The sequence below is a fragment of the Haliotis cracherodii genome, unplaced genomic scaffold, assembly GCF_022045235.1.
Source record: "Haliotis cracherodii isolate W230 unplaced genomic scaffold, xgHalCrac1.p SCAF_5, whole genome shotgun sequence".
Lineage (NCBI taxonomy): Eukaryota > Metazoa > Mollusca > Gastropoda > Lepetellida > Haliotidae > Haliotis > Haliotis cracherodii.
The window spans coordinates 35153832-35178280 of NW_027266308.1; the positions used below are offsets into that span (position 1 = coordinate 35153832).

Here is a 24449-nt window from a genome sequence, read left to right on the forward strand (position 1 = left end):
TCGGAAGACGCTGTAACATTGGTATGGATGGTAACATTGGCAGATGCTCTACGTGATATTTCAGTAAAGTAAACCTAACCTACCCAACATTACAGAACAATGATGGATTAACTAATTCGAGTCAGATCACGGTGAAGAGGACTTTATTTGAAAATCTACAAGATTTTTATGGTCTGATGACTGCCAAATACATGATTATGGCAATGATGTAATGGAGGTATGGTATTCTCAGGAATTCAGTAATTGATGTTTTGGCAGATGCTGTCAGCAGCTACCTCAGCAGTGTCGTGAAGCTGGACTATGAGGAAGAACCTAACTACAACTCCCTGAGACAGGTGCTTCGACGAGGACTGACCAAGCTAGGGACGAAGGATGAGTGGACGTTGGAGCTGTCCGATGTAGCCATTACCAGTCCTATACCCACAGCAGCCAAGGTACACCGGTCTGGACAGAAACATGACATGCTGCAGCTGATGGTACAACAGTACTCCTGGATCTCAGGATGAACCAGGGCAAAATACATTCCCAGTACCTCGTGCATGTCTTCCTGTGGGGATTCCAGGGCAGAATATTACAAATACCTCGTGCTTGTCTCCATGTGGGGATTCCAGGGCAGAATATTACAAGTACCTCATGCTTGTTTCCCTGTGGGGATTCAAGGGCAGAATATTCCCAGTACCTCATGCTTGTCTCCCTTTGGGGATTCAAGGGCAGAATATTACAAGTACCTCATGCTTGTCTCCCTGTGGGGATTCCAGGGCAAGCTCCTCACAGTGATAGCCCGTTCGCAGAGCTCTCTATACTATCGCTGCCATCAGTCAAAACTCCCCACTGTGAATAGGTGGCCACAACCATGCTTGGAGTTGAACTCGCAACCGAATGTTATGTTTACAAACAAGCGACGACTGTCGTGACGCCGAATGCGCTTATCGCTGCTAAATTACTTTCTTCGTTTGTCAATTTGAATTTATGTTTCATTAAAACTATCGTGTTATTGATATAGTAAGAATGTAAGGGAGAAGTTGGTTTATTTTCCGTTAGTCTGCAATCTCGAACCAATCTGATTATCAAAACAACAAAGTAAATTCATCTGGAAAACATGGTCAGTCGTAAATTTTGCAAAAAGAAATATGATGGCATTCCCAAAGATATAAACAAAAGTATCAACGTTACTACGTTTGGGGTAAGAGGGCAAATTTCAAGATTCTTGTAATGGCCGCGCCCACACTGGTGGCAGCGATGTTTCCGAGAGTGTAACGAAGGTGTGACGCGCTGGGAAGGAGCTTGATTCCAGGGCAGAATATTACAAGTACCTCATGCTTGTCTCCCTTTGGGGATTCCAGGGCAGAATATTCCCAGTACCTTATGCTTGTCTCCCTTTAGGTATTTCAGGCCAGAATATTCCAAGTACTCCTTGCTTGTCTCCCTGAAGTTATTCTGGGTCAGAAATATTATAGTCACAGTAATATGACTTCAAAATTGTTGACTGTTGCCTAAAACAACATTCACTCTCTCCTTCACTGTCATTTTAAGGCTTTTTATCATTTTTAGTTGGCTTTAAACTCAATGGTAAAACAATGTATATGAAATATTTTACTTCTAGATTAGTACTGCTCCTTTTGAATGAAAACTAACTGAGGGTTACACATCACAGAAGTAAGATTGCAAAACAATACCAAAGATAACGGATTTTTTGTGGGGTGTAAAAATAAAGATGTTATGCATGTTATGCACCGTTTCTTATGAACAGTGGTGATAAAATCTTGTGGGGTTTTCTTTCATTTCACCTAACTAAAACAGTCAGCCAAAATTCCTTTTGTCATTTTCTAATGTCATTTTGGGAGTCTCATAAACCAACTGACAAACATATGAGGCCAAATAAAGTGCATTTTGTACTCCAAGTCATGATGAATTTTTTACCCCACCTGAAAAAGACTGAAAGAATATTAAGTTAAATGAATGTTGTTTGTTTGTTGTTGTGGTAGTCAGCAATATTAGTTTAGTCTTTGAAGGGAATTTAGAAGTGATACACATAAGGAGCGAAGTTGACTTCTATAAATTCTCTTTCCTAATATTAGTTTAAGAGATGGCAGTGATTAAATGATGTTGCTCTATATGATGTCAGCTCAGAAATTGGACTTGCAGAGCAATAGACAACCTAAATGATAACTTACATACTGTGTTTGAACGATAGTTCTTCATCAGGAATCTATTTTCCAGGGAAGAAAAAGGAAAAGTAATGGAGACATTCCTGACAATGATGTGACACCAAAGAAGAAAATGACAACATCTCGTGTAAAAGCAAGTGCACAGCGAAAAGCAGAACCAGCTGCTGCAGTTGCCTCCCCTGCTCATGGGCGTCGCGTGGCATCTCCAGCTGTCAAGAAGACTGAGACACCTAAAATCAAAACGAAGGCACAAGGTTTGGGAATATGTGCAATGTCATGAGATATGATTGGAGAAGCCCCTGAAAGCTATGACCATTATAATAGGATGTTAACTGGATTGTTATTTCAGGGCCCTATTCCTCAAAGCAGTCTTAGCACTAAGATGATGGTAGGCCTATATTAAAGTATGGGAGTTACGATCACCTCACTGCAAAGATTGTTAATGGAACAGGGTCCAGGAAAGTTCTGATTTTAAACTTGTTTACTGTTATCAGAGATGCCAACCTTTATGAATTATCAACCTCACAAATAGTGGGATTGTTTTGGTATATGTCATTGGCTGAAATGTGGATGCCTTGAGATTATGTGTCGAGTAAACCATCAATCAATACTTCTTTATTAAGCTTTCTGTCTGGGACTTCCCTGTAACTGCCTAACCTGTATATTTGGGCAGACTAGACCCCAAGTGCCTGAAGTCAGGTGCATACAAAGTGTGATTGTTGTTTGTACTTTCAAACAGGCTAAATTATATACACAGGTAGAAATAGACTCCTCTTTGTAATGATGCTGATAACCCTGTATGTATACATATACCTTACGCCACACCACGCCTCAACACACCTCAACACACCACGCTAAGCTACGCCACGCCACACCATGCCACGCCACACCTCACCACACCACATCATGCAATGGCATGCCACACCTCACCACACCACATCATGCAATGGCATGCCACGCGACACCACACCACACCACATCATGCAATGGCATGCCACACCTCACCACACCACATCATGCAATGGCATGCCACGCCACACCACGCCACACCACATCATGCAATGGTATTCCACACCTCGCCACGCCACGCCACACCACATAACGTAATGGCATTCCACACCACACCACACCACACCACACCACACAATGGCATGCCATGCCACGCCACACCACGCCACACCTCACCACACCACATCACGTAATGGCATTCCACACCACGCCACGCCACGCCACATCATGCAATGGCATGCCACGCCACACCTCATCACACCACACCACACCACACCACACCACATCACGCAATGGTATTCCACACCTTGCCACACCTCACCACACCACATCACGCAATGGTATTCCACGCCACGCCACCCCACGCCACACAAAACAACACTGTTGAATCTGTCATACCATTGGCTGACAGCACCAATGCAATCAGGCAGGTTGTACATTGTAACCACAAGGACCCACCAGCATCAACTCTCCCATCTCCCATACTTTAACGCGCACACGCACACGCAAGTGCACACACACACACACACACACACACACACACACACAGAGGCCTAGATCCTCTGCTTTTTGTTACAAAACAGCTTTACACTCTTTTGGGACAAAGAGTGCCACAAGATCGTAAAGATGAGAGGAACCAAAAGATGTCTATTTGAATGACTTATTTACACAGGGAAATAGGTTTCATCTTTGTTGCATAATATCTTGTAAAAGTAGATATGCTTGTGGACATAGAAAACACATGACAGAATGTCAGAAAGAAGTAAAGAACACTGTCAACTTATGTCATCATTATTACAAGACTAGAATATAGTCTGTTTTGTATATTGTATGTGACCTATAGTAGGAGATGATGGCAATAGAATTAATTAATGTTCACAATCAGGTGTATTGCCAATACAACGTCAACAGGTAACATTTCGAGAGTGTCAAATAAGCTGTATTGTGATGTTAATTATGTAAACCCCTTGCAAGGGCATTACTGCTATTGGTGTTTCTTTGACATTATATTTATTCATGTTTTGAAGATGAAAAGTTTTATATCAGGATGTGAATGGTTTTTACATATGTTTTTTGTTTTTTACTGTTGACGAAGATTATTAACCCCTGTTTGTTAATGTTTGTCTTCTGTTCATGTTGTTTCGGAGAATGTGGTATTAATATCCATGAAACAGTGCACGCTATGCTGAATAATGTTCTGAAATAATGTTCAAAGCAGTGTTAAACCCAGCTCACCTCACCTCGCCTCACCTCGCCTCGCCTCTCCGTCTGTAATTATAGTTTATGAATCAAAATGAGTGATTCCCAAACAGGCATTAAATAAACATGAATTTAGGTCACAATTATTTATGTTATATGATACCTGTCCTCACAGGTGCATGATCCTAATGCAAAGAAAATCTCACTCACTCACTCACTCACTCACTCACTCTTTCACTCACACTCACTCACTCACTTTCGCACTCACTCACTCACTCACTTTCGCACTCACTCACTTTCGCACTCACTCACTCACTCACTTTCGCACTCACTCACTTTCGCTCTCACTCACTCACTCACTCACTCACTCACTCGGTGCTATTATGTCTCTGATTTACCTGACAGTAATTCCCAAACAGACATTAAATCTTATCTCCCAGTTTTCTCTATGCCATCAATGATGCCCATTGTGAACTTGTCCCTCACAGGTGCCAGATCCCCACCCAGTGCAAAGAAAACAACAACAAAGAAAACAACAACAACAACAAGACGGAGAAAGAAAGTAGATGCAGCCGATGCCTCAATTCAAACCACCCCTGGTCTCAGTCGGAAACGATAACCTGACAGTCATGTAACAGTGATCAAAGCTGTCTGTATATAATGATCAATTGTTAAGGGCACGGTATCAGGACTGGGACGTGTCCAAATTAACTACCTGGGTACCAACCCCCCTATTTCACCTAACCCTACCCAGGTACCGGCTGTAGATCACAAGAGATAGGTACAAAATGTCCGATTGGGAAATGTTTGACCATACAGCTGTCAAAATGTATTAAGATACACATATAAACCGATCTGGTTAGATAGAATTCGTGCATACTCAGAAAGGAGTGCAAATATTAGGGCCTTGTAATGTAACCATAGAGTTCTAAATAATTTTTGCCATTAAACAATGTCATCATGTGACTAACCATGGGTGTGGGTAGTCCTGTGGGTACCCGGGGTCCGACTCAGTACCCACCCGACCCGAATACCCGAGTTACCCGGCCCGGCCCTAAACAGTATACTGTTATGTTGGATATTACCTTGAAGATAAGAGGAGAAAATGATGTGGGACATTTAAATGCCTCTCTGTAGCTTATGTTGTTGATATGCATTTTAATGCAACTTAGTGGTAATTTTCTTTAGATGTTCACTGTTGTGTTCCCTTGTTTATTTCCACTAACAAGCTCAATTTAAGGACCAGTATACAGTCAAGTCCCGTTAATCCGACATAATCTGTTGCATATGTTTATATCGGATAAGCAAGTATGTTGGATAAACAAAATTAAGTTCTATCAGCGTTCGTGATAGAAAATCGGACAACTTCACAATAGATAATGATACAAACACGATACAAAAATGAATTATGTTGATATTGTTATGTTACATTGTTTGCGGAATATGTTTTCTGATCATGCAAACTCTAAAGCTAAACACAAAACTACGGTTACGGCTGAATGGTTGATTCAAAATATTTTAAAAAGCATAATCTGGAGTGGAAGTCGCCAGTTTGAAACTAGTGCTGCAAACCTCATGAAAGCTGCTATTTTAGTGGCTAATGTTGACTTCATGTTAGTCATTTTATTGGTCGGTCAAAGTTCGCGGAAGGTCTTCTGACGTTACCTGCAATGGGTTGTCGTGAGCGGTAGCAAGAATTTGTATCTGATTTTAATGATATTGAGGTATTCTAAGCATGTGATCACTCCTGTTTTGTTTATTTAAAGTATTAATTGTTTATTGTTAAGCAAGTTTATCTCTGCACCCGTAATATGTAGCTACCAGCCAACTCGTCTCACATGAAAACATTGGGCTGTGTACTGCCGGGCAGATGACCACAGAGTACACTGATCATTGTGTTGGATTAACGAATCTGATTAATGAGTGATTTCGGTAATTCGTTACAAATTAGGTGTGTCGGAGTTGGAGTGCGAGACTGTCAAATTTATCAGGTCTAAATAGCATTGATTTAATCGGTTCCATCATTAGTGGTGGATAAAGGCGATTGTCGGATTAACAAGTGTCGGATTAACGAGATTTGACTGTATATGTATACTGTAAATCTGGAAAGTTTTGTGAGCGGAAAGTACTGCAAATACTGAAAGTGACACACACTCGTAATAGTTTCATGACACATTTATTTTTGTCGATCAACAAAACTACATAATGAGGCATATTTCTTCTGTTTACTTCTTCGCATTGTCAACCATCAAGTTGCATAATCAAATCAATAATCCCTCACATCCTGTCTCCTTAATTCCACTTTGTCACTCAGTGTCATTCGTCTGATCTGGAAAGTTCACTGACCTGCCACATCGTGTCAGTTAGTAGTACTGGGACGAAACACTGATGTATCAGTGTATGGCGATTTTTTACTTCTCGATATAAGTATCGATCACAATCGCACTCTAAGTAAAAAGTATCGATTACCTTAAGTGTATTCTTTAATAAATGTTACACCAAACACTAATTACTAGTGAAACTGTAAATATTTTCATCCAATGCACCATACTTCCACTGCCAACTGTAAATCGTTAGTGTGCCAGGTATATGGCCATCATGTCTGTAGAAAAGATGGTTGAAGCACCACAGGTAAGAGCACATGTAAGTATCGTGATACGTAGTGGATGGTGAACAAGGTATCATGATATGTATCAGATCACACAGCTGGTGCATCGTCCCAGCCCTATCAGTTAGCTAGCATAACACTGAGTAGTTCAGACACACGTCAGCCAGTGTATACTAATAAACAACACCCACTGACACTGTTTTACCGAGGGGTCCGGAAACCGTCATATGCGCCGGACATGTCCGATTTAAAATATCTTTAAAATATTGCTTACCGGACATTTAAATTTTTCTGTCCGGACATTTTAAAAAGTATTGTCCGACATTCTTAAATTTTGACCGAGATGATCAACAGTTAGGACTGAGCAGTTTCTGTCTGCAGTTGTAACACAATGAAGATTATCTACTCTGACAAGTTTTGTTTGTTTGATTGCTGTAAATACATCGTACCTACATGATAGTCCAATCGGTCAATCACTGTAATAGGCAATAAACTGAGTTGACACTGATTAATCGAGGATTAATTACTGAGAACATCTTGTTAATTTGCGTGAAAGGTATTTACAACTGTACATCAATACCTTGCATCATCGATGTACCTCATTATCCTCACAATGCTACGATACATAACCTAAGACAAGTAGCGAAAGCGTAACGACAGCCAGTCGACCGATGCAGATCAGTAAAACTTTTACCCTTTCATCATGCCACGTCTTACTTACGAAAAATTACACGTTCAGAAGTAGCTTTGAGTTTTGTTAATATCATTTACAACGGTACGGAAAAATTTCAAGACACAGTTAAAGCTAGTGTATAAGCTAGAATAATTTCATCGTGTAAAACTTTCCAGAGTTACAGTATGTAGATGAAGAAATGGACACATACAGTGATAGTTTGTATGTTGTTAAGGCAACAATAAGTTACTTATTACTTTTTGAATCGGATTGGTTATTTGAAATATTATGTTTCTTTGTTTGTATTTAATGTAGATGGATGTGATTGACATGAAGTGTGAATGTTTGGTAGGTCTGTGTTTAAGGTGTTTCCATCAAGTAAAATGAAAGAAGGGAAGATTTTCATCATCTGAAGGGACAATGATGTGATGTGAGTTGGGGTGTTTGGTAATGAGTGGGCAGGGATGAAAATCTAGTTTATTTTGGTCCTACTTTGGTGGGTTGTCCCAGCCAGCGTTGTTCCGAAAAGGTGGTCGGTAAATCCAGTACTGTGAATGCTGAAGTTGAGAGAGTATAAGTGTTGTACCTAGATAGTAGATTGCTTTTTTGTTGTTGTCATATTTCATTGGTGTTTTACTAACCCGTAAACTTGAGAGATGCGAAATAACTGCCATTATAGTAGTATATGTTGCAGTTTCGAATTAGCATAAAAGTCAAGGGTTCACAACTCAAATGTTGACAGTTAAGATTGAGGAGTTCCCTATATTCCAGCTACTTGATGGCGGTTTATATAATAGTTGAGTCTGGACCAGGCAATCCAGTGATTGACATCATGAGCATTGATCTACACAATTGGGATACGATGACATGCATCAACAAAGTCAGCGAGTCTGAACACCCGATTCTGTTTGTCACCTCAAGCATTGGTTTGCTGAAGACAATTCTAACCTGATCTTCAGGGGTTTCAGACACTATGGGAACAAACCTCAGGGACCCGAGGAACCCTTAAATTTGATTACCGTGTTGATTATTCTGTGTTGGGACCAGGATTTGTTGTGGACCACTGTGTTCTGAGGTAGATTCCTCTGACACTGAACAGACTTAGATACAAGTAATGCATGGGTGAGTGATAAGATAATTAAGGTCAAATAGGTTTTCACTTCATCTTTCTAGTAATGTTGTGCTGACAACATCTTGCGGAGTTTAACGTTGCGTCCAAGATTATTGCAGTTATATCGCGACGTGCATACACATGTGTATAATCTGTGTACATTTTCGGTTTGAAATGGTAGACAATATTTTGTCTAGAAACCAGTAGTACAGCTCAAAGAATTAATTTTAAGGTCACTTGAAGTTTGTCGTAATTATGCTATTTACTGTACATACCAATGTATACTAGGAAAAGGAATGATGTTTGCTTAAGTTTTCGTTATGCTTTTCTGCAATTTGTGTGTACATTATGATGTTTATCACAATAACAAACAAATCAAGTAGTCATCTGTCATTGATTTTGAATATTGATAAACATGGTGGCTACATGTTTCTTTTCAATATCAGACCTGTTTGAGTATTGAGTAGTGGTATTTTGAATACTCCAGGCCATGTTAAAAGTATAGTTGAGGATTGACTGGTCTGCAACTTACTAAAATAGAAATTGGCAGCAATTCTTGATGTTCTGCTGAAAAGCCTTTTCATTATAAACAAATAAAGGCCATGGGAAATAAACAGGGAGCTGCTATTCAGAATCTTAGAATTTTGAGTCTTTTGCATGTTAGAACAGAAACTTATGTTATTGTTTATATATATGAAACAACTGTATGTTTGTCATACTGAAGTGATGTACTTGATGAATATGTCAGTTGTATGCAGTTCATATGTTGTGAGTGTATTGTTAGAATTGTTAATGTTATCTTTCATTGTCTTCAATGTGATTACAATGCTTCATCTGGAGACAATAATCCAGAATATTTTGGATTGGCAGCAAAAGTTTATATTTTGAAACTTGGAACAAACTCAATAACTATTCATGATACTTTTCTACAATGAACAACTTTTGTGAGTTACTAATTACTAATATTTACATCCATGTCCATTTGTTATGTTCGTATTTGTGATGTCTGATTACAATTTCTAAATTTCTTGTTCATGTTTTTTAATGGAAGCTGCCTTATGTTGCTTCTGATCACAGGTGTAGTTCAGTCATAGTATGCTTTTCACTGTAAATAAACCATTTTCACTCATGGATACGGGTTGTCTATTCAAAAACTTTTTCTAACAGACTGCCTGCGTGTTCTAGTGGATAAAGCATCACCGGAGAGTAGAAGGTCGCGGGTTTGATTTCCTGGCTGCATCATTCCAAAAGATGTTAAAAGATAACTCTTGTACTTTGGCTGATCACCTCGAAGTTTACCACCTGTGTGCACAGAGCAACCGTTGGCTGATATTAATGGGAACTGATCCAACCAATCACTGAAGTTTGATTTCCTGGCTGCATCATTCCAAAAGATGTAAAAAGATAACGCAAGGAATGGTCAGCTTGGAGTCTGTATACTGAGTCTGAGTGGGGTATCCATGTTTAACTGCAGCATGGCATCTCAGTGGGCTAGCACTGTAAAACTTGGATTAGGCCATACTTGTACAAGTAGCCGCACACAGTTTAGACTGGTGGTATATATCCGGTAAAAGTATAGGTCTCCAGTAACCTATACTGGTTGTAAGGGACCACTAAATAGATTAGTAGGTCAGGCCTCAGTGACAGCTGATAACATGTCACCATACCCTGAAGGCATGGATCGTTGCTCACGATATAATCACTGGATTATCTGGTCCTGACCAATATTTACATGCCACCTTCATGTAACTGGAATATTGCTGGGTACAGCGTGACACTAGAAACAAACAAAGACTGACAATAACTGAAGCAAAGTTTGTACAATGTATATGACGCAATATGACGTTCAGTCATTCCCCGGTCGGTCATCACCATATCACGGATTCTCTCGATCATTTCTGGTGTTGCTGACGTGATAGGCCTTCCAGGACGGGAGTTTCCATCAAAACGCTCCCTGCCACGCTCTTATAACTCTGCTGCCGTAAGGTTGCATGGCATTTGGAGTTGAGACATTTTTTTCTGGGGTATATATGGGGTACGGAGTTTAACGCCGCTATCGACAATATTACAGCTATGTGAGAGCGGTCTGTAATTAATCGAATCTGGACCAGAAAACGCATGATTTACATCACGAACATCGATCCACGCCATTGGGATACAATGACTTTCAATCAACCAATCACCGATCCCTACAACCTTATCCATTTAGCCGCCTCTTGGGACTAATACATGTTACTGAAGTCCTATTTTCACCCGGTGGAAGTACCGCATGACACCTGTTCACCTGGGCACTGCCTCATTCTGACCCTACATTCCGTGTCCGATTCTCAGATAATCTCCAAGGAAACTCCGTCGTGCCATAACAAGGCCTCACTTTTTACTGTACTATGGTTCCATATTCGACACTGATGATAAAACGCATTCTCTAAATCAGGAAATATGAAGCACCAAACTATAGGTTAGAAACACGTGGTCTGTTTGGTTGTGATGTGTCATATTCCTAACACGATTCCAACAATTTAAAGAACTTTTCTGAGACAGTATCCCTGATGTTTAAACGATCGTGTGACACACTTGATAATATTTGTTTGTTGTTTAACGCCGCACTCAACAATATTCCAGCTATTCCGACGGTCTGTAAACAATAAAGTCTGAACCAGACAATTCAGTGACTGATATCTTGAACATCGATCAATGCAATTGGGATACGACGACATCAACCAAGTCAGCCAGCCTGACCACCCGATTCTGTTAGTCGCCTTTTACGACAAGCATGGTCACCTTTTACGGCAAGCATGGGCTGCTGAAGACCTATTCTAACCCGGATCTTCACACGGGTCTCACTTGATGAAAAGCACCCGAAAGCCCATGGTTACTTAAACCCATGATAGGGCCCCGGTAACCCATGCCTGTCGAAAGAACGGAAAAAACGAGGATGAAACTTGCTGTCAAACTCTGTGATATGTTGCCTTTGCTGCATATCTCTAGTGTGTCTGGTCTGGACTCAGTACATTCCCTCTGCTTTGAAACAGCTGGAGTTGTGTTGACAATGTTGGCTATGACCACAGTAGTTTAACAAAGAAAAGGCATACGTAGCCAGGGAATTTATCGAGTTCTTTACGACAATACTTACATTCCTAAATCAAAATACATTGAATTAAGAGACCCGCGAAGATTCCGGGGTAGAATAGGTCTTCAGCAACACATGCTTGCCGTAAAAAGGTGACCGTGCTTGTCGTAAAAGGCGACTAACGGGATCGGTTGGTCAGGCTCGCTGGCTTGGTTGATGCATGTCATCGATCCCAATTGCGTGGATCGATGCTCATGATATTAATCACTGGATTGTCTGGTCCAGACTCGATTATTTACAGACCGCCGTCATATAGCTGGAATATTGCTGAGTGCGGCGTTAAACAACAAACTTTGAATTGAGAGATTTGTCAGCGCCATATTCGGTATGACCGTAATGATACGGACCCGTGTTGTGTTGAATGAAATACGTGGCAACTTTTTAGATCGTAATCTCCCGTCAGGTGTGTTCGCCGTGTCACACCTTAGATTAGGTATGTAGAACATAAGCCTGGACTACATTTCCCTACCAAACATCCATCATGTTGTCGTCCGTCGTCTTTCTGCTTCTCTGTCAGTGTAAGTATTCACAAACTACTTTGGTGAGGGCGAACCGTTTTCGAAGTTCTTGTGCATGTGTGTAAGAAAGGGATCTACGGGTGTGGAGGTAAGTGAATTTAAACCTTAAATAAAAACAAAAAATTATATTCATCGTTGTACTCGGACCTCAGTGTCAGTGGTAAGTGCGTTGGTCTTGGTGCGGGTTCTTTAAAAAAACCTGAACGCTCTAACTTGAGGGATGTTATTTGAAACTGCGAGAAAAGGCAAAACATACAATATGATTTGCACTCATTGTGCAGATGTTGGTATCAACACTCTGCAAGAAAAAAGAAACGGAAAAGTGATTTTAGATGTATATTTTATATATCATATAAAGTATAGATGGTAATCGATTGTTCAAAATTGGCACATATCATTGTGTTCCATACTGCACACATACAATAGAGTGGTAGTACAATAATCAATGACAATACAAAATATGATGGCAGTGGTCAGTATCAACAACATTACCGTGGTGATAGCAAAAGTCAGTGATAATATGATATATTCATTCAGCGGCGACAGCGGTCAAGCTTCCGAGACGGGCCTAGGCAGGGATTCAGGGGTGATGATTGATCCACAAAGGAAAGCTGGTCTTGATATGATGAAAAGTGTGAAAGATGCCTAAACACGTTCTTGTCCAACTATATCTACATCTTAGCTAGCTACTGGAAATTTCTACACAATGCCTTCACCAGTCTAACGTTACTAGAAAATTCCACATGTTTCTGTTTCCGCGGTATACCGGACCGGAAGTTTACACACCACACTTGCATCTAAATATAGTAAATTCCTGATGACTGCAGCTTACATGAAGTAGTACTACACACCTGACGACTAATCACTGTCCAAACACAATGAAATGAGCGTCTATCGAAACTCAACAGAAAAAATGTAACACAGTTACAATCATTGTCAAACAATAAAATACACTGCCATATAACACTATGTAAGTATAATAATCTTGAACGAGACGTTAAACCCTATTTTACCTCACCTCACCTCACTTTAACCAAGTTGCGGCTATTCTTGTAGATGCAGTGTCTAACCACGACCCTCTTGCCCATGAATTTCACGAAATAACGACACACTACGACGACCGGCTGTGTCAGCATCTCCTGTCTGTTGACTGCAGTCACCACGTGGTGCATGGACACTCCGAGAGACTGTGTGGCACAGACATGGTGCAGTACGAAAGCTTGTAAGTACAGATGATGACATGTTTCATACACAGGGGAGCGGTGGGGTAGCCTAGTGGTGCTGAGGTCCTTACCACGTTGTTGCTTATGTAGTCTGATCAGAATGTATGTTGAGATCCTTACCATGTTGCGAATGTGGTCTGATAATAATGCATGCTGAGGTCCTTACCATGTTGTTGCCAATGTAGTCTGATCAGAATGTATGTTGAGATCCTTACCATGTTGTTGCCAATGTAGTCTGATCAGAATGTATGTTGAGATCCTTACCATGTTGTTGCCAATGTGATCTGATCAGAATGTATGTTGACATCCTTACTATGTTGTTGCCAATGAAGTCTGATGAGAATGTATGTTGACATCCTTACCATGTTGTTGCCAATGTGATCTGATTAGAATGTATGTTGACATCCTTACCATGTTGTTGCCAATGAAGTCTGATGAGAATGTATGTTGAGATCCTTACCATGTTGTTGCCAATGTAGTCTGATGAGAATGTATGTTGAGATCCTTACCATGTTGTTGCCAATGTAGTCTGATCAGAACGCATGTCGAGATCCTTACCATGTTTGATTTCGTTTGGTTTGTTGTTTAACGCCGCACTCAGCAATATTCAAACTATATGACTGCGGTCTGTAAATGATCGAAATCCAGTGATTGACATCATGAGCATTGATCCACGCAGTTGGGATACGAAACGATCAACCAACTCAGCGAGCCTGATCACCCTATCCCGTTTGTCGCCTCTTACGACAAGCATAGACTTTTTAAAAATACGAATGGGTTGCTGAAGACCTATTCTACCCCGGATCTTCACGGGTCCCTTACCATGTTGCCAAAGCAGTCTGATCAGAATGTACACTGAGGTCCTTGTCATGTTGCCAATGTGGCCTGATCATAATGTATATTGAGATCTTTACCATGTTGCCAATGTAGTCCTGATGACATCTTTTTGAGATGAAACAATAAATTTTCTTTCTACAGAGGACAAATCCCATAACAGCATAAATGGAACATCACTTGATCATATTCATTTCAGCTGTGTCTTTGCCCACGCGAGATGCACAAATCATACACTGTCCATGCTGAATAAAGGAGAGTGCCTACTGTCCACAGTTGGACCTACAGGGATGGCCGCTACTGGTGAAGTGTTGACTACCAGTGACGTATTGACTACTGGTGACGTGTTGACCACTGCTGCCGTTGCACCTGTTCATCCTACCGGCGTGGACCCAGCGTTTGCAGTGATGAAGGATGTTTTCTGTAACAACCTCCACCAGATCACCTGCGGTACTGCGGTCACAGCCGACATCTGTGGAAACGACGGCAAGATTTACAACAGCCAGTAATTACAGCCTTTTAAGCTTTCTATGAAAAACCACAGTGTGTATCCAGAAACTTTAAATTCACATTTAACATTATGTGTTCTGCTATTACATACCTGAGCATGTTATACTTCGGGAACAATACATATACGGGTTTATACCACTGGACTCAACTGTAATCCTATTACTTACCAATTCATAGATAAACACGCTGCCAATGTCCTCCAATAGGAATCACTGTCTGTCTTCCAGGTGCATGTTCTCCAAGACCAAGTGCTACAAGGTTGACCTTGAGGTAGCGGAAGCTTCCACGTGTGGGGACACAGGCATGCCACTCAAGACCACACCCAGCTCATAGTTTGTACATTGAGGAGCTTGTGAGTGCCAGTTAAAACGCTATGAATAAAACATAACTGCAGTATGTTTTTGAAAGTTCAACTTTTTTTTCTGTAGGCCCTTTGAAAGACCAAGCTATTCTCGGTTTGGGTGAATTAAGTCCCTGTAAAGCTGTACCTAGAATTAAACAATTAATGAAATATATGAATACAAACGCGTCGATACAGAAGCTAATGGGACGAAACAAATGCGCCAGGCAGTAAATATCCCAGTTGTAGTGACTTTGTTACAGCCTTTTCTTTCGCCTTCATTGAAGGATACTAGATCAACTGGAGACTGAATCCAAATGAAGCCAGGTATCAGTTTTCTCTTGTCCACTTTCAATATATCTAAACTACTGTTTTAACTCGAAAGATCATGACCTTTTGGGTGATCTTGGCCATTAAACTCGATCTTTAAGCGTTAACCAAACATTTTTGACTTCTTGGAATGTTCTGACCAAACTCACCAATCCTGACCCCCTGATCCATTCGGCCGCCTCTTGCGACTAGTACATGATACTGAGGTCCTATTTTCACCCGGGATACCAAGCAAAGGGTCAATCACTGATTATTGTCATGGTTATCTGGTTGACAACTAGTTGAAGGACCGCATGACACCTGTTCACCTGGGCACTGCCACATTCTGACCCTACATTGCGTGTTGTAGCGATGTCCGATTCTCAGATAATCTCCAAGGAAACTCCGTCGTGCCATTACAAGGCCTTACTTTTTACTGTACTATGGTTCCATATTCGACACTGATGATAAAACGCACGCTCTGAATCAGGAAATATGAAGCACCAAACTATAGGTTAGATACACGTGGTCTATTTTATGTGTGATTTATATTCCTTTTCTGAAACAGTATCCCTTATGTTTAAATGATCGTGTGACACATTTGATGATAAGCACCCTAAAGTCCATGGCGCATAATAGAAATAGTGAGTGAGTGAGTTAGTTGGGTTTAACGCCGCAGTTTTCCAGTTATATCGCGGTGTGTCAGCTTAATGGGGGAGGAAAGCCTGAATAGATGCAGGTCTCAGACGTTTACCACTTCGGTGAAACCCACGAGTACGGGTATGGTGCTGACAAACCGAGAAACATTATCGGGGCGAACCGGGATTCGAACCTACAATCATAGGTTTCTGGTATGCCCAAGGGACGCAACTTTGCACAGCGAAACGCGGCGCCTTAGACAACTAGGCCACCCTGGCCCCCGCCCATTGATGAAAGGACACTATTGTGTGCGGTGAGGTTTCTGGCGTTCCAAAGGGACGCAACTCAGCAAATCGCGGCGCCTTAGACGACTGGGCCACCCGTGCGCCCCTAATAGGAATAGTGTTGACTAGTTTGACACAAACAAACACAACACTCTCCACAGGTCTCACCTGTAGAAATGCTGTTTTCAACATTGTAGATGAACAAAGAAATGCCACACATAGCCAGGTAATGTTTCGAATTTTTTTGCAATAAAATTTACATTTCTTAATTCAAAATACAGATTTGACAGCACTATATATATGGCCGTCGTGATATAGACCTGTGTTGTGCTGCATGAAATACGTGAAAAATTTCGTAATCTCCCGTCAGGTGTGTTCGCCGTGTCACACCTTAGATAACGCATGTGGAACATAAGCCTTGAATACATTTCCCTACCAAACATCCATCATGTTGTCGTCCGTCGTCTTTCTGCTTCTCTGTCAGTGTAAGTATTTACAAACTACTTTGGTGAGGGCGAACTGTTTTCGACGTTGTTGTGCATGTGTATAAGAAAGGGACCTACGGATCTGGAGGTAACAGAATTCAAACCTTTAAAAAAAAACCCAGAAAACTATATTCGGTATGTTTCGTTGTACTTGGACCTCAGTGTCAGCGGTAAATGCGCTGGTCTTGGTGCGGGTTCTTTTCTTCGGGAGAAAAGAGTAAAGCCCAAAGAACCGAACACTCAAACGTGTGGGAAGTCGTCGTTATAACTGCGAAAAAAGGCAAAATCATACCATATGATTTGCACTCATTGTGCAGACGTTGGTGTGATTTTAGATGTATATTTTATATATCATATAAATAATCAACAGATGGTAATCGATTGTTCAAAATTGGAACACGTCATTGTCATTGACCCAGGTTCCATATGGCAGATATCAAACAGTTGATTTTCAAGATGAAGGTGTCTGTTCTCAATATCTTGTATGGCCACAATTATAGCCCAACACTGACTGGCATCGTTGTCCCATTGAGGCAATCAGATCCCGAATTGTGGCTTGGGAATGTTCACCCACTCTGCCTGCAGTGCTTGTGCCAACTGTCAGAGGTTCCGTGGTTGTTGCTGAGTGCTCGCAGTCGTTGATCCAGTGCATCCCATAAGTGTTCTATTGCGTTCAATGCTGGAGATCTGGAGGGCCATGGCAGCACCCGGGTGTTGAGATTACTGAAAAAACAACAACTTTGGTCAGTCTTGCCGAGCGTTGTCTTGTTGGAAAATGACGTTGCTTGCATAATGGAAAGAAACCGTGACCGAAGAATCTCATCCGTGTAACGTTGTGCCGTTTAATTCTCCACAAAAGGAGATGGCTGCCCACATCATTACACTGCCACCAACAAATCTGTCCACTTCCTGTATACAGTTTCGTGCATAACGTTCCCCGCGACGCCTTCAAACACAACGTCTACCATCTGCATTGCGACGCATTAAACGTGTCACGTATCCATCGCAGTTGTGGCCATATTCTTTGACCTTGACACCATTGACGTCGCAGCGGACGATGCAGTTCTGTCAAAATGACACATGAACTAGTCGTCTAGCGCGAATACCACCAGCGCGTAAACGCTTCCTCACTGTCAGGGCTGATATCCTACACATTCCTGGTATAGTCGTACAGTTAGAGACTGCCATGGTGGTTCTTCGACGTAAGTGACGTAGCCGTATGAATTTGTCCTGAGCTCTTGTAGTGATACCTTGTCAACCGGATCTGGGAAGGTCCCGTGTTGTCCCGTGTGTCTGATAACGGTTCCACAGTCTTGTAATGGGGGTTGGTGCTTCGTTGAAAATAACTTTTGTAGTTTGTAGTCGGCCGATGGCGTTGTTACGTTGTGCTTCCGTCAGTCGTGGCATGTTTTCGGGGTTCACTTGCTGAAAGATTGTGATGTCATGCATACGAAAACCCAATATGAGAATTTGCACTTGGTATGTCACGTTGGTGTGTTTCGGCGCCATGCTCTCAAGTGGATATTTTTTGGCGATTTTCCCATCTTTTCTCTAAATTTTCAGTTCCCCATTCTTTCCATTCAAATCAATCCCAATCCATGCAGAAATGATCAATTCATTTTTGGTATTAAGTTTGTATGGATGTCGGCAACGATTTACCTACTTTTGCGTTTTCTTTTTTGCACAGTATATATATATATTCATAATGACACGGGACGTTTTGGGAAACCGGAAAAGTATTTGCACGTTTTTGCCACACCACAAAGATATACCGGCTTAATGTATGAGAGTGGCTCGGTGACTTGGTTTCGATTGTTTATTTGTTTGTTGTTTAACGCCGCAATATTCCAGCTATATGATGACGGCCTGTAAAAAAACCCAATCAAGTCTGGACTAGACAATCCAGTGATTGACATCATGAGCATCGACCACTGTTACGTGTCGATTCCCGAATTTAAACAATTTGATAACCCTGAAATCGGTACGTAAAATAACAATCAAAAAATGCATTAAAAAAAATACTAGGTTTACCAATCAACACGAATTGCTGAACAGCAATTACAATGGCAGTACACAATAGAACGGCAGTATAAAATATTCAATGACAGTATAAAATGTGATGGCAGCGTCAGTATCAAATGCAAAAATACAGCGTCGATAGCAGAAGTCAGTGATAATAATATATATTCACCCAGCAGCAACAGTGGTCAAGCTTTCGTGATGGGCTAGGCATGGACTATCAGGGATATAAACGATCCTCACATGAAAGCTGGTCTTGAGTGATGAAAATGCGAGGAGCGAAATGAGTGAGACATACGTGAACACACTAATGTCCCCTTATATACAAACTAACAAGTTACTGGAAATTTTTAAACCGTGCTCTCGCCACATATAACATTACAGAAATCTCGCTAAAATTCTATTACCGTCCTGGGGATACCGGACAGGAAGTTTACACACCACACAAGCATCTAAATATAGCAACCTCCTGACGAATGATCACTGTCCAAACACAATGCAATGAGCGTCTGCAGAATCTCAACAGAAACAATGTAACACAGTCACAACCATTATCCATTATCCACAACACACTACCATATTACACTACGCATTTGGGAAACTATAACATGCATCAACCAAGTCACCGAACCTGACCACTCGATCAGTCGCCTCTATCGACAAGCATAGGATGCTGAAGATCATTTCTAACCCGGATCTTCACGAGGAAAGTTGGCACTGAAACACCAGTAATTCATACGCATTAGTTGACAAGCAACATGGTCGTATTGATCTTTTAGTTTGTTGTTGTTGTTTACGCCGCACTCAGTAAATATCCCTCCCTTTATATCCGACAAGGGGGCGGAATGATGAAAAATTACATTTGGCTTAACATGTCAGCTTTGCTTTAATGAGTGATCTGACAAATTTTACATTTTCATGAAGGATGTCAACGAGGAGGAAAAGTCATTTTTGCCAAATAAGTCAGATGTCATTTAACAAGAATATAATGTCCAAATTACATTGTTCGGGTAAAAAACAAACCATTGTTATAGTACAAGAAACATAGCGTCACTTTTGTCTTGAATATTGTATAACAGTGATTTGGCTCAGTTACTGCCCACAATACTTGTTAGTAGATAAACTTATTGTGAGGTAGTCTGACTGTAGATTAGAGATATCTCTTACTTAAATTTAGAACCGAGCGGACCGCCTCTGTGGTGTTATGGATAGAGTGGCTGCCCGGATAACGGAAGGTCGGGTTCGATCCCCGGCCGCGTCATATCAAAAGGTGTTAAAATGTGGTACATGTTGTTTCCCTGCCTGGCGCTCGGCATGAAGGGGATGACTGTTTAAACCTCGGCATGGTATCACAGTGGGCTTAGTCCGGACTACTACAATAATCTTGAACGGGACGTCAAACCCCATTTAACCTCACCTCACCTCACTTTAACCTAGATGCGGCTATTCTTGTAGATGCAGTGTCTAACCACGACCCTCTTGCCCATGAATTTCATCAAATAACGAAACACTACGACGACCGGCTGTGTCAGCATCTCCTGTCTGTTGACTGCAGTCACCACGTGGTGCATGGACACTCCGAGAGACTGTGTGGCACAGACATGGTGCAGTACGAAAGCTTGTAAGTACAGATGATGAAATGTTTCATACACAGGGGGAGCGGTGGGGTAGCCAAGTGGTTAAAGCGTTCGCTCGTCACGCCGAAGACCCGGGTTCGATTTCCCTCATGGGAACAATATGTGGAGCCCATTACCGGTGTCTCCCGCCGTGATATTGCTGGAATATTGCTAAAAGCGGCGTCAAACCATACTCACTCACACAAACACACACACAAAGGACCTGTCACTTACTAATAGTATGAAGGCTGCAAACCCTCTTATGGAACGCAGGATTCGGAGTCTAATTAGAGGGTGCCAGGACTCAGCAGTGTGGTAGTGGGACGCAAATATAATTATAAAAAATATTTATATAATGGTGTACGTACAAATATCCTTAATGCATTTCATTTATTTAATATTATTTGCAGTAACTTATCTTCAAATCGCACCCGACCGCTTCCGTGGTCTTGTGGTAGAGCGTCCGCCCGGAGAGCGGAAGGTCCGGGGTTCGATCCCCAGCCGCGTCATGCCAAAGGACGTTAAAGATGGTACTTGTTGTTACACTGTCTGGCGCTCGGCATTAAGGGGCTAAAACAAGGACTGGTCGTCTCGGAGTCAGTATACTGTCTCTGAGTGGGGTATTCATGTTAAACTGCAACATGGTATCTCAGTAAACTAGCACTATATATCGGCATCAGTCCGGACTAGTACAAGCAGCCACACACACACGTACATGCACGTCGCTATATAAGTGCAATAATTTTGGACGCGACGTTAAACCCCATTTCACCTCACCTCAAATCGCACCCGTTACTCAATGCTTTTGCGATTTTTGATAAGTTGAAAATTAGATGGTATTCGTGATCCTTACCATGTTGCCAATGTGGTCTGATGAGAATGTATGTTTAGGTCCTGATGACATGTTTTTTGTGATGAAACAATAGATTTTCTTTCTACAGAGGACAAATCTTAATAACAGCATAAATGGAACATCCCTGAATCCTATTCATTTCAGCTGTGTCTTTGCCCACGTGAGATGCAGAGATCGTACACTGTCCATGCTGAATAAAGGAGAGTGCCCCCAGTTCACAGTTGGACCTACAGGGATGGCCGCAACTGGTGACGTGTTGACCACTGCTGCCGTTGCACCTGTTCATCCTACCGGCGTGGACCCAGCGTTTGCAGTGATGAAGGATGTGTTCTGTAACAACCTCCACCAGATCACCTGCGGTACTGCGGTCACAGCCGACATCTGTGGAAATGACGGCAAGGTCTACACCAGCCAGTAAGGGTCCATAAAATTACAGCTTTTAAGCTTTCTATGAAAACCCACAGTGTGTATCCAGAAACTTGTAATTCCCGCGTCCGACCACATTATGTGTTCTGCTATTACATACATGAGAATGTTTGCTTGCAGACATCCCTTGCTGGCGTACCCGCATCTGGCAAATACTCTTGACTGACTTGCTGGTTATAGTTAACCCTCTAGCCGGTATCTCAGTCTAAAACTGACACTTACAGGGCAATAACATGGTGTATGGATACAAAAGCAGATATCATTTTATTTAAAACTATGAACATAATTTTTAAAAGAGCAAAAACACCTTGCAACAATGTCATTTTTTTCCAAGTTTGAAGCATAATTATTTTTTCACGAATTTTCGAGAATAACAAATGGTCTTTCCTTTGGTCGCCTCTTTTACGATACACATATGTTGCTGGGGGCATATATTCACACCCGTCGGATCCCAACGGATATATACCACTGGTGAGAGCTGTAACCCTATTACTTACAGATTCATAGATAAACCCGCTGCCAATGTCCTCCAATAGGAATCATTGTCTGTCTTCCAGATGCATGTTCTCCAAGACTAAGTGCTACAAAGTTGACCTTGAGGTAGCGGAAGCTTCCACGTGTGGGGAGACGGGCATGCCAGTCAAGACCACACCCAGCTCCTAGTCTGTGCATTGAGGAGCTTGTGGGTGCCAGATAAAACGCTCTGAATAAAACATAACTGCAGTAAATTCTTGAAAGTTCAACTTTTTTCTGTAGGCCCATTGAAAGACCGAGCTATTCTCGGTTTTGATGAATTGATGCTCTGCAAATTCATTAATGAAAGGCATCTATGCACTGCAGGTAAAGTCATACCTGGAATTCCATCAGTAATGACATATATAAGTATTAAGCGGCCATGCAGAAGCTAATGGACCAAAAAATATCTCAGTTGTTGTGACTTTGTTACAGCCTTTTCTTTCGCCTTCATTGAAGGATACTAGATCAACTGGAGACTGAATCCAAATGAAGACAGGTATCAGTTTTCTCTTGTCCACTTTCAATATATCTAAAATACTGTTTTAACGGGAGAGAACATGACCTTTTGGGTGACCTTAGCCATTAAACTGGATCTTTAAACGTTAACCAAACAGTTTGACTTCTTGAAATGTTCTGACCAAAGTAATGCGGAGGTCACGGTCAACTCATAATTGAATGACAAGCTTGCCACTTCCGTGCAATTAATTTATTGCTTGTTGTTTAACTCTGCACTCATCAATATCTCAGCTGTATAATCGGATCAGACGGGGTACGATGACACGCAATCAACCAAGTCACCGAGCCCGACCATCCGATCCATTGGGTAGCCTTATACGACCAGCATAGGTTGGGTTGGGGTTTCGCCAAGGGTGGGTATGGGGCGGCCTTTAACGTTGCGTTCAGATTATAGCACTTATAATGCGACATGCATGCACGTGGGTGTGGCTGCTTGTATAGTGTTAGCACAATGAGACACACTGACTCCAAGTCAACCTGTCCTTTATAACCAGTTTATAACCTTAATGTTGAACGCCAGGCAGGGAAACAACAAATACTATTATCATACCTCCATGTCAGAACGATGAGATCTGATTTGTTCACGTGATCTTGACAAAACACGGTTTATCCCGCATTGGAGGGATATAAATTTGACAGCGGGAGAATAAATCCCTTCTACCCCGCCAGCAAGAAAAAAGCCTGCACGTGGATTTCTGCACGGTAGAATCAGTCAGTCCCTCATACCCTGCAAAAGGCCGTACGTTCAATGAAAGTCACGTGACACAGCACAAGTTGACCTCAGCTCAGTCGAACAGCTCTCTTATTGAAGGGTCACCCATAGAGTTAAGCACGATACAACTGAAGTTCTCCTATTCAAATCTAAAAGTAATAACTCTTAAACACCACATTAATGTGAATATGTGTGGCTGTAGTCACTAGTGAACATTATAGCTAAAATGGATAGAATTATCATTAATCCGCCCACATGTTATCAGAAATGAGCGGGCCACTGTAACGAAATAATGCCCTCATATTGCTTGACGATTGCTTATCAAGCATGTTGTTGGGGTGACGTCAAATTGAATAGTGACGTCATCTGGTTTGTTCTATGACATTTCCAAATTTGTAAAAGTGAGTCAGTGACATTCGTTGTGCGTTGATTGCAGTAAATGTTTCAAAGCCGATATTGTTGTTTATTTTTATTTGATAACAAATTCTATCCATTTTAGCTATAATAACGGTAACGCTATTTTTCAGGGCATTATCATTTTCAGAAGTCCTCGGTCTTTTCAATGGTTAATGGAAGACCTCAGGCTTCTGCAAAGGATAATGCCCTGAAAAACAGCGTCACCCTTATATCAATATGATGTCACTTAACAAGGGGTGTGATAAGCAATCGTCAAGCAATATGAGGGCATTATTTCGTTACAGTGGCCCGCTCATTTCTGATAACATGTGGACGGTTTAATGATAATTCTATC

The 24449-nt window shown here is 41.5% G+C and overlaps 3 protein-coding genes across 5 annotated transcripts in view; all 3 read left to right on the top strand.

Moving 5' to 3' along the window:
• The window catches only part of LOC139444356 (serine/threonine-protein kinase VRK1-like), a 34751-nt gene extending 24863 nt beyond the window's left edge, over nt 1–9888 (top strand). For all 3 annotated transcript variants that reach the window (XM_071225297.1, XM_071225300.1, XM_071225299.1), the window contains exons 11-13: nt 259–434; nt 2221–2422; nt 4865–9888. In XM_071225297.1, the coding sequence (XP_071081398.1) occupies nt 259–434; nt 2221–2422; nt 4865–4995 (509 nt within the window). In that variant the 3' untranslated portion in view covers nt 4996–9888. The remainder of the gene's footprint in view (nt 1–258; nt 435–2220; nt 2423–4864) is intronic.
• A 2447-nt stretch (nt 9889–12335) lies between these two features.
• On the top strand, nt 12336–15360 carry LOC139444061 (uncharacterized). Its single transcript, XM_071224967.1, has 4 exons — nt 12336–12416; nt 13473–13638; nt 14673–14978; nt 15211–15360. Exons 1-4 carry the CDS (start codon nt 12380–12382, stop codon nt 15314–15316), a joined length of 615 nt encoding a protein of 204 aa, XP_071081068.1. The 5' UTR covers nt 12336–12379; the 3' UTR covers nt 15317–15360.
• Nucleotides 15361–16935: 1575 nt separating this feature from the next.
• Nucleotides 16936–22672, top strand: LOC139444044 (uncharacterized). Its single transcript, XM_071224950.1, has 4 exons — nt 16936–17040; nt 20515–20680; nt 21673–21942; nt 22512–22672. Exons 1-4 carry the CDS (start codon nt 17004–17006, stop codon nt 22615–22617), a joined length of 579 nt encoding a protein of 192 aa, XP_071081051.1. The 5' UTR covers nt 16936–17003; the 3' UTR covers nt 22618–22672.
• Nucleotides 22673–24449: the final 1777 nt, after the last annotated feature.